At 63.3% G+C, this 9,835-nt stretch overlaps 1 protein-coding gene across 2 annotated transcripts; it reads left to right on the top strand.

The window, feature by feature from the left end:
• Positions 1-1,388: 1,388 nt before the first annotated feature.
• On the top strand, positions 1,389-5,992 carry BIRC7 (baculoviral IAP repeat containing 7). 2 transcript variants are annotated; one of them, XM_032257033.1, is made up of 7 exons: positions 1,401-2,025; positions 3,458-3,557; positions 3,943-4,024; positions 4,117-4,162; positions 4,697-4,768; positions 4,908-5,160; positions 5,745-5,992. In XM_032257033.1, exons 1-6 carry the CDS (start codon positions 1,476-1,478, stop codon positions 5,153-5,155), a joined length of 1,098 nt encoding a protein of 365 aa, XP_032112924.1. In that variant the 5' UTR covers positions 1,401-1,475; the 3' UTR covers positions 5,156-5,160; positions 5,745-5,992. The 2 variants fall into 2 exon arrangements, with proteins under 2 accessions (XP_032112923.1, XP_032112924.1); XM_032257032.1 differs by lacking the exon at positions 3,943-4,024 and having other exon boundaries at positions 1,389-2,025.
• The last annotated feature ends 3,843 nt before the right edge of the window (positions 5,993-9,835 follow it).

The following is a 9,835-nucleotide window of genomic DNA, read 5'->3' as shown; positions in this document are numbered from 1 at the left end:
GGCGGGGCCCTCCCAGGGGACCCCAAAGCCAGCCAGCATCTGGCTGCAGGGAACCTCTCTTCCCTCCCAGCCCCACTGGTCTCTGGTAAGACACTCCCTCACGGCAAGTCCATATGCTGAGATGCTGGGTTGCAGCAGAGAAAGGGTTAATCACAGGGTCCCTGAAGGAGCCAGGAGGGAACCTCAAATCCTTCTCCGGAGGAATGTGTGGCTTGGGTTTGTTAATGTTGTTTGGTGTTTGCTTGTTTTGAGACAGGGCCCCAGACTAGAGTTCAAGGGCACCATCATAGCGAAATGGGAGCAATTCTCTTGTCACCCTTGCAGGGCATGCGATGAGGGACTGGCCGGCTTCTTTGGTGCCCTGCCAGCCAGGCTTCCAGGCGGATGGCTTTCACTGCAGCTAACCCTCTCCTGCCCGCCTGCACTCCCTGCAGCAACCAGTGGCCCCAAAATTTGTGACTCCTCTTGATTCCTCAAACTCTGTGACTTTGCACGTCCCCATCCAGGATGGAGCGGCAGGGGAGAGTGGCTGAAGGATGACAGGGGGATTTTAGGGCCAGCTGGGTGGATGAGCTGGGTCTGCCGGGCTTGAGGGCTCAGTAGGGCTCAGTAGGGGGTGGGGGGATGGCAAGGCCTGGGCCCATCCAGCTGTCCTCTCTGTCCCGCCCAGGTGTCCCTGGGGTTCCTGTTCCACCCCCGGGCTTCTCTGGGGTCAAGTCCCCCTCCCTGCTCCCTCACTGGGAGTTGGGCAGCATGGCACAGCTGTGGAGTTTGGACCAGCGGTCGGAGTCACAGCCAACCTCAGAGCTCCAATCCCAGTGCCCACACTGACATACCTCTCTTGGGGACATCAGATGCACCTCTCTTGGGGACATCAGAGCCTCTCTCCTGGCTACTTGGGGAGGCTGGTATAGAGGGAACTGGAGAGAGATGGGGGAAGTGGAAGAGATGGAGGAAGTGGGGGAGATGGGGGGAAGTGGGGGGAGGTGGGGGAAGGAGGGGAAGAGAGGGATGGGAAGGGGCAGGGGGAGGGGAGCGCAGCACAGGCCCTTTTGTCTGCTCTGATCTTCATGGCCTAAGGAAAAGAGCTGCTCCCAGACCTGTGGAGGCCCCGTGGGACAGAGGGATATTTCAGAGGACACCCGGGTAACCTGCCTCCTGCCCCAGCCCCGAATGACACAGCACTAGGCCCTGTGTGGCCACAGTCACCCCTGCAAGGTGGGGGCTCACGGCCCCTGCCTGGACGGCAGCAGAGTCCATCTGTTCTTACTTGAGCCTTCTCTGCTTCCAGAGGCTTCCCGGGGCACCTGACCCCAGAGTGATCATCTCCCTCCCCCACAGCCCCGGGGCAGGCAGCAGCCTGGGGAGGGGTCTCCATGCTCAGTTCCCTCCCCTCTGGTTCAGAGAAACACTGTCTGCCCACGTGCAGTGAGCAGGACCTGACACCCTGCCAGGGGCCCCATGACACGCCCCCGATGCACAGAGCATGTGACCACAGAGGCCACCCTGGGCTCTTCCAGAAAGCGGTCGGCCCCGGGATATTCCCTGCCCAGGGTGTCTGGTGGCAAGGCCGTGCCTATCCCTGCTGTCCCCGGGTGGGTGTGGGGGTCAGGAGCTGCAGAAGGGCAGCCAGGCATACTCTGGGGCTGGCCGTTGGCCCCATTGCTGCTGCAGACCTGGCCAGAGCCACCATTCCCTCCATGGGGCCTGAAGACTGTGCCAAGTGCCTGCACCGTGGGACGGAGCTGAGCCCCGAGGAGCACCGTGGCCCCCGCACTCTGTGCTGCCCTGTCCTGGGCCTGGACAACTGCAGAGCCTGGGACCACGTGGACGGGCAGATCCTGGGCCAGCTGCGGCCCCTGGCAGAGGAGGAAGAGGAGGAGGGCGCTGGGGCCACCTCGCCCAGGGGGCCCGCCTTCCCCGGCATGGGCTCTGAGGAGCTGCGTCTGGCCTCCTTCTACGACTGGCCGCTGACCGCTGGGGTGCCGCCCGAGCAGCTGGCCGCCGCCGGCTTCTTCCACACAGGTCAGTCCTGGGGTACGGGGCCTTCCTGCCGAGGGCCTGGGCACAATTCTGGACCCTTCCAGCCCAGGGGTCCGCCTCCTCCATAGCACCCATACGCCAACGGGAAGGGTCCAGCCCGATGACCGAATGGTCTTGTAAGCCCCCTCAGTGGTCACATCCTGGTGCCTGACACTTTCCCCTGGAGTCTCTGCTGGCCGAGCTGTCAGACTGTAGGACAGGAGAAGGGGCTGCCTCTGGCCACAGTCTGGGGGTCTTGCTGTGGAGGCCGCTACCTGGACGTGCAAGTACCGCTTTGTGATAGAAGTGGGTGCGGCTGACATTGCCTGGGGCCCTCACCTTCCCCCCCACCGCTGGTCTGCACAGGGTGAGATGTTTGAGGAACAGATCAGGGTGACTGAGGCAGGCAGTGGTCAGCTGCGAGGTCCTGGCCGCTCAATCTGTGGGGAATTTCTCCAGGCCCCAGCCCGCAGCCACTGTCTGCTCTTCCCCGACTGAACCAAGCCCCCGGAGCCCCTATCTTAGCCTTGGCCTGGGCCTGCTCCTCAGCCCTACAGCTGGGACCATGTGGCCACACTTGAGTTCAGGTCCCAGCTCTGCCCCTTCCTGGCCGGCGGACAGGGCCGCAGGGCTTTAAGGCACTGGTACAGCATTGCCCATCGTCAGCAGCGGGCTCTGGGGAGCACCGTCCTGGGAAGGCCAGACCAACGTGAGACAGCTGGGGTGGGGACTGTGGCTGGGACAGTCAGGAGCCTCAGCGTGAAGGGGCCAGCCCAGCTCACCCACCTCCCTGGAGGTCCAAGGCTCAGCAGGCGAAGGCCGGGCCGGAGGCGTGGCAGCTGCGGAGCAGGGCTCTTTGGGGCTCCTAAAGGTCCAGCGCCGGCTGTAGCCCAGACCTGTGATGGCACTGCCAGGTGACGTACCCCACGTCTGCCATGAGGGGATGGAGCCGCCAGCAGGGAGAGCAGTGAGGGGTTCTCTGCCCCCAAAGGAAGGCATGAGTTCCTAAAACCAAGCCTGGCACCAGATTGGCCTTCCAGGGTAGCCGACCCTCTTCTGCTCACTGGGAATCCATTCTGGGAAGCAGAGACCTGGGGAGGGGCCTTTCTGACTCCTGAAGCCCCAGGGCAGATGTGCCAGGCTGGGGGGCCCCCACCTCTCACTCTGTGGACAATGCAAATGCTAGCTCAGTCCTTTCCTGAACCTTCTCACCCGTCCTGCCTGGCACCCAGACACCCTTGTCCCTTTCACCTTTGATGCAAATAATGTACATGTGACATCACCCGCCAAGCCCCCTGCCCACTCCCTCCTCCCTGTTACCACCTGGGAGCTCCCAACCCCTCCACCCCAAGCTCTCATAGCCTTGGAAGGACGCAGTGGGGGCCCTGGGGCTGGGTGGGGCCTGGCTGGTGCCAGCATCTCTGCCACACCCCAGGCCAGCAGGACAAGGTGAGGTGCTTCTTCTGCTACGGGGGCCTGCAGAGCTGGAAGCGCGGGGACGACCCCTGGACAGAGCATGCCAGATGGTTCCCCAGGTACCGGCTGCTCCCGGCGCCCTAGGTCTGATCACGGGTCAGGGTGGGCCCCGAAGGGCTCTGTCAACCCAACCCCAGGCCTGCTTTGCCTCCCCGGCCCCACAGGGCACTGGGAAGGCCCCTCTGTGGATGGTGCTTCTGCCCAGCAGGTACCCACTTTTCCTGTGAGGGCCCCTTTTGGGAAGGGCTGCTTGGGGCAGAAATTCCTCTCACACGGAAACACCCTGAAGGCCCATGAGGCGTCTCCAAAGCAGCCCCCCCAGCCCAAGCCCACAGCCACTGCAGGGCAGCAGGAGGAGGGCCCAAGCCTGGCCCCAGGGGCTCCAAGAGCTGAAGCCGACAGCGGGGGCTCGGAGCCCCAACCTGCATCTGGGGGCATCTGCAGGTGTCAGTTCCTGCTCCGGTCTAAAGGGAGAGACTTTGTCCGCAGCGTGCAGGAGGCTCACTCCCAGCTGCTGGGCTCCTGGGTGAGCGCCACCTCTCCTTGGGGCTTCGGGTGGCAATGGGGTCCGGCCCCTCCTGTTTCCCCAAGGCACCAACATTCTCTGGCTCCTTCCAGGACCGGTGGGAAGAACCAGAAGACGCAGTCTCCGTGGCCTCCTCAGGTGAGAGCCAACACCACCCTGGCTGCCTCTTCAGGCGCCCACAGCCTGTGTTTCACCAAGGCTACTGGGCATCCCCACCCTGCCGGGCAGCAAGGACAGTGATGGGCATGTGACTGGGTGTGAGGTGCTGCCAGGGCGGACCTTATGGGGGCTGTGCCATGAGGACGGGGATGGGGCAGCAGGGGCCTCCCGACAACGCCAGGCCCGAACTCTGCTTCCCCCCAGCTCACCACTTGGCACAGCCCATTGCCTCCTGCCACTCCCTCCCCCGCCACGCCACCCCCCCGCCAAGCCACCCCCAACAGTGCCCAGCACACAGCGGCTGCAGCCACTGCCTTGGACAAGGGGCAGGCTCTCTGGCGGCCCCTCCAGGAAGCCTCTGGATTCTGCTCTGGGAAGTGGTGTGGGAGCAGGGGTGCTCTGAAGCTCTCCACTCCTGGCCAGAACTGGACCCCACAGGCTGTGGATCTGTCTCTGAGCCGGCCCGGCTTCCCCTTGGGAGCAAGGCCTCAAATCCATGCTAACTGTCCACAGCCCCTGCCCCTGGGGACCCAGAGCTGCCCACGCCCGGAAGAGAAGTCCAGTCTGAAGGCGCCCAGGAGCCAGGTACAGGTCCAGGATCCCCCAGGGTGGGGCTGGGTTGGGGGAGGGGCGATGGCACCTGGGGTGCTGGATGACGCCCACCTTCCATGGCCCATAGAGGGTGGGGCCGGGGCAACGGGGCATTCGCAGTTCTGTCTCCTAGCAGGAACCAGTCCAACCCAGGCCTGGCGGGCGTGGTGGGTCCTGGAGCCCCCCGGGGCCGGGGACATGGAGGAGCAGCTGCGGCGGCTGCAGGAGGAGAGGACCTGCAAGGTGTGCCTGGACCGCGCCGTGTCCATCGTCTTTGTGCCCTGTGGCCACCTGGTCTGTGCCGAGTGCGCCCCCAGCCTGCAGCTGTGCCCCATCTGCCGGGCGCCCGTCCGAAGCCGCGTCCGCACCTTCCTGTCCTAGGCCAGGTGAGCGCCCGGTGCCCACGCAGCCAGCCCTCCTGCAAAGCGGCCCCGCCAGCCCGGAACCATGGGGACCCTTCCCAGGGGGTGGGACAGCTGGTCCTTCCCCCACCCCCCGGCCCCGCCACACCGTCAGCGCCCATCAACCTTACTACCTCCCTGGACGCTGAGGTTCCGGCAGGTCCTTCTTGGCACCTTGCCCTGGGGGCCCCATGGAGCAGCCTCCTGTATTAACTGACACCTGCCGGCTCCCCTCAGCCTTGATTTTCCTCAGTGGTCAAGGGAAGCCGGCTTTGGGGGCGTTTGGGGAACAGGGCGGGCTGGCTTGCGCCTCAACCCGGGGCCCAGGCCTGGAGGAAGCGCCTGCATGGGAAGGGAACGTGTGAACCCCAGTTCCTAGAGAAGTGGGTGGGATGCCCCATGCCGGCCGAGGGTCGGCTGCCGTGACGGCCTCTGTAGTTAGCCCGGGATGTGTCTGAAGATCTTCTGGCGGGGGACAGAGGTTGGGCGGGGAACTCTGGGACCTGAGGCCCCTGGCTCCGTAGGCCCCGTTGGGAGCCACGACTCGCCTGCCCCTCCTCTCGCTCTAGGTGCCATGGTCGCCCAGGTGGGCTGCAGGGTGGGCCTCCGACCCCCTCTGCCCGTCCTGCACTGTGTTCTGGGCCTGCTGAGGACAGCAGAGCTGGGGCCCGTCCAGCACCAACCCACCCGATTACCCGACCGCAGCCCGGGGTGGAGAAGGGAGCCCTGCTGGGCATGGGGGCGGCTTTCCTGCCCCTGTTTGGATGCTTTTGAGTATCAATAAAGTGGGTTTTCCCTGGACACGCTCAGCAGCCTGTCCCACCACTAGCTGCCTCCCCGCCCACCCGACCTCTGACACAGGTCACGCCTCCCCAGGCGGCTCTCCAAGCTCCCCTCACTCCCTCGGACACCCCTTCTGGGCCCCTCACCTCCTGCCCCTCGCACCTACCCTCCATATGTTAATGACTGTTGGAATAAGCAGGCCTCAGGCCCCACCTGAGACTGTACCCCTAACTATTCCCCAAGCTCAGCATCTTCCCGAGGGTGGTCGAGGCCAGGTTCCTGTTTGTTTATCCACTTGGTGATACCTGGGGATCCTCTGGGACCGTCTGCCCAAGACCCCTTTTTACAAAGGTGCCGCCCACCCATCACCACCAGGTGCCCTGCCCTGTGTCGTGAGGCCTGGCTCTGCTGTTCCCAATCAAGCCTGGCCCCCACCCCTGGACTCCATCAGCCTCAGCTCCTGGGAGGGGTGGGGTTTTGCCCGGCACGAGTTCAGAGCTGAGGTGCCCTCCATCTTCAGCTGGGGCCCTCACCGCTTCAGGGGTCTTGGGGCTCATGTTGACCTCCTGGGGGGCTGTGCTGTTCCCACCTTGCTGTCCCCCAGTAGCGGTGAGTGCAGCCCGAGGGTCCAGTGGCCCCAGGCGGGCCCCTGAGGGAGGGGCATCTCAAGGAGACTATGGCCTGGGGACAGAGCTGTGGCCCCATGCTGCCAGAGGCGATGGCCATGCAGGGCTCTGCCTTATCTTTTGTATGTTTTATTTTACAGAAAGGAAATTTCAAACTCTCCTGAAGCTTCAACCAGCCCTGGTGCTGCCCTGCCACCCTGGCTGGTTGAACCCAGGGCAGGCGCTGCCAGCCACCTGGGAAGTGCTGGGTGGGGCATGTCCTAAGGCCTGGGGGCTCCTGTCACTGTCATAGGTGGGTCGCTGAGGCTGGAGGCTGCAGGAGCAAGATCAGCTGTTTTGTCACTTATAGAGGCCTGTGGGGACAAGGTCAGAGCACCTGGGGACGAAGGGCTGGGGTGGCCATTGGGAGCTGCTGCCCCCTCCCCTTGAGAACCTGAAATGGAAAAGTCCAAGCAGTGGGTGGCTTTAGGCCTCTGGCAGAAAGAAGGTGGGTGGGGCTGAGGCTCCCCACCCATGCCTCTCCCTGTTGGGGGCATGCTGGTGTCTTGCGCTGACATCTCAGTGGGGTCTGGGCTGTGGGGCTGGGAGTTGGGTGGGGGCTCTCATAGTCTCCTCAGCCTGGGGAAAATCCCTGAGGTCCACCTGGTGTGTTGCATCCTGCCCAGCCCAGGCGTGTGCCCAAGTTCCTGGCTCAGGACCTGCCTGTGACCCCAGCCCTGCTCAGGCCTTTATTCCCCATTATCCGACATGGGAGCTGGGCTCCTGCTAACTCACACAGCCCCTGCCATGACAGCCCTCATTTTTAGAACAGAAGGGCCAAGGGCTACCCAGGGGCGTGGCATCAGGTGTCTCTGGGGACCCAGGTAGCCCAGGGGAGGTGCAGCCGCCTATTCTGAGCCCCAAACTAGGATTGTGTACAAGGTGGGCTGTCTGGCAAAAGCTATTTCAGAGGAGGCAGCTGGGAGGCCTGGCACCCCACCCCAAGGTCTGGGGTTTGCAGAGTTGTGGATGCTGCCTTTCAAGAAAGAAGTCTGTTTCTGCCAGATAGGAAACCAGTGCTCCCAGCTGCCCACCATGGAGAGACCGCTGCAGCACCCCCATGCTGCCTGCTCTTCAGGCCCACTTTGCGCCCCTGGTTCAGAGCCAATTCCTGGACCCAAACGCCTCCCACAGGCTCCATCTCTGCTGTGCTCTGACCTTCTGGGCTGGGACTGGGCCCTAGGCCTCTGCACCCCCAGTACCACCCCAGAGCCTGGCACGAAGCAGAACTTAGAGGAGTGGGGGCGGATGGACGGAGGGATGGATGGATGGATGGATGGATGGACAGACAGATGGATGCATGGATGGACGGAGGGATGGATGGAGGGATGGAGGGAGGGAGGGATGGATGGATGGACAGACGGATGGATGGATGGACAGACGGATGGATGGATGGACAGACGGATGGATGGATGGAGGGATGGATGGAGGGATGGAGGATGGATGGATGGAGGGATGGAGGGAGGGAGGGATGGAGGGAGGGAGGGATGGACAGATGGATGGATGCATGGATGGATGGAGGGATGGATGGAGGGATGGAGGAGGGATGGACGGAGGGATGGATGGATGGAGGATGGATGGATGCATGGACGGAGGGATGGATGGATGGATGGAAGATGCATGGATGGATGGATGGATGGTTGGAAGGATGGATGGATGCATGGACGGATGGATGGCAGCACAGACAGGCAGGTGCCTGGTGAGGCCCCCAAGGAAGGCAGCCTCTCGCTGTGAGCGCCAGATTGGCCAGGCTGGCCGCAGAGCAAATTCTGCTGGCCATACTTACAAGTACGCCTGTTTGGACAAGAGACTGGATGGCTTTTCATTGACATGGTAGAGAGAAAATGGATCAAATCCACCAATGAAGCCAACTGAAAGAAATCAAGACCCCAATAAAACAAACCCCACACAATGGAAAAGATGGCAGAGTGGAGAACGAACCCAATCAGACAGTGAAGCCATGGGGTCCCCGGGGGCACAGACGGCGCCCGAAGCCCTGACGAAATCGCAGAGGGGACACGGCCTGGGGACGGGGGTGGGTGGGATGGCCAGGGTCCTCCGGCCTGTGCGGGCCTGCACCATGCTCCGCCCGCCTCCCCGCCACCTTCTGTCACGTTCAGACGCCGTCACTCCCTTGATGCTGTGTCTACACAGCCGGCATGCAGCAGGGGCTTGCTGGGCTGAGTCAATGCATTTTGAACCCCGGGTTCAAATGGGGTTCCCATCTTAAAATGTTTTAATGGAACCAGTGTGCAGAAGCCGTCTGCTTCCTCCCAGGAAGCTGGCTGAGCTCTGAGTGATGGTTTAGGATCCTCAGGTCAGCAGCTGAGGGATGCTGGGCGCTGGGGCCGTGGCTCTGAGGGCGTCCTCAGCCTCTGGAATCAGGCCTGGTCTGAGGGTAGGGGGCCCTCTGACACGTGGACTGCTGACCCCATGGCCCCAGAGTCCTGGGGACAGATGGCTCTGAACTGGATTCTGACCCCAGGGGCAGTTCAGTCCACAGGAACCATGGGCCCCTGGGCACATCCAGACCCTCCTTGGCATCTGCCCTTCCCCACCTGGCTCAATCCTCCTCCACAGGGTCTTCCTGTGAGATGCATCAGGATGAGGGGAGCAGCAAGGGCGCCTGAGTGTGGCCCATTTCGTGCTGCAGATCAAAGGCAAGTTGACAGGGGCTTGCGAGCAGAAGGCAAATGGAAATCTTGCCTAGGGGCGTCCAGGCTGCAACCGAGGGCCTGGTGTGAATGTCCCAGTCCGCGGGGCCGGGTTCCGAGCTGCCTGGGGGCTGCGGCGGCCTGGACCTTGGCAGGTCTGAGCTCAGGCCTTCCACCTGTGGCTACTGAGGGGATGGTGAGGGCAGGCCCGGCCCGGCCCGAAGCACAGGAGCCACCTTGGACTTGGAGGCAGCTGACCAGGACCTCTGCTCATCTCTTCCCTGGGGTGCAGTGAGTCCTCTCCCACTCAGGCCTGCAGCCATCAGCAAGGCCCTGCTGGACGTGGGTTTCCCCCCAGGGGAGGTCTCTCTCCCTGCCCCAGACCGGACAAGCTCAGAGCTGCCCCCGCTGCCTGCGGACGTCCACACTGGCAGCTGTCCTCTTCCTCCAAGAACATAGTGACCAGGCAGCCGCCACAGACACCATCCTGGCCCCAGGCCCACCCTGAAGTTCTCCACCCTCCCTGCTGCATGGAAGCCTTCGATCGCAGGCCCCATG

The sequence above is a fragment of the Sapajus apella genome, unplaced genomic scaffold (assembly GCF_009761245.1).
Source record: "Sapajus apella isolate SASKATOON/1434 unplaced genomic scaffold, GSC_monkey_1.0 scaffold96, whole genome shotgun sequence".
In the NCBI taxonomy this organism is placed as follows: domain Eukaryota; kingdom Metazoa; phylum Chordata; class Mammalia; order Primates; family Cebidae; genus Sapajus; species Sapajus apella.
This window is presented reverse-complemented; position numbering and strand designations above follow the sequence as displayed.

Coding starts and splice junctions, on each gene's coding strand:
- BIRC7 (XM_032257032.1), top strand. CDS start 1,476: ATGCACAGAGCATGTGACCACAGAGGCCACCCTGGGCTCTTCCAGAAA. Junction 3,558..4,116: donor CATGCCAGATGGTTCCCCAG/GTACCGGCTGCT, acceptor GGCTCCTTCCAG/GACCGGTGGGAAGAACCAGA. Junction 4,769..4,907: donor TGAAGGCGCCCAGGAGCCAG/GTACAGGTCCAG, acceptor TCTGTCTCCTAG/CAGGAACCAGTCCAACCCAG.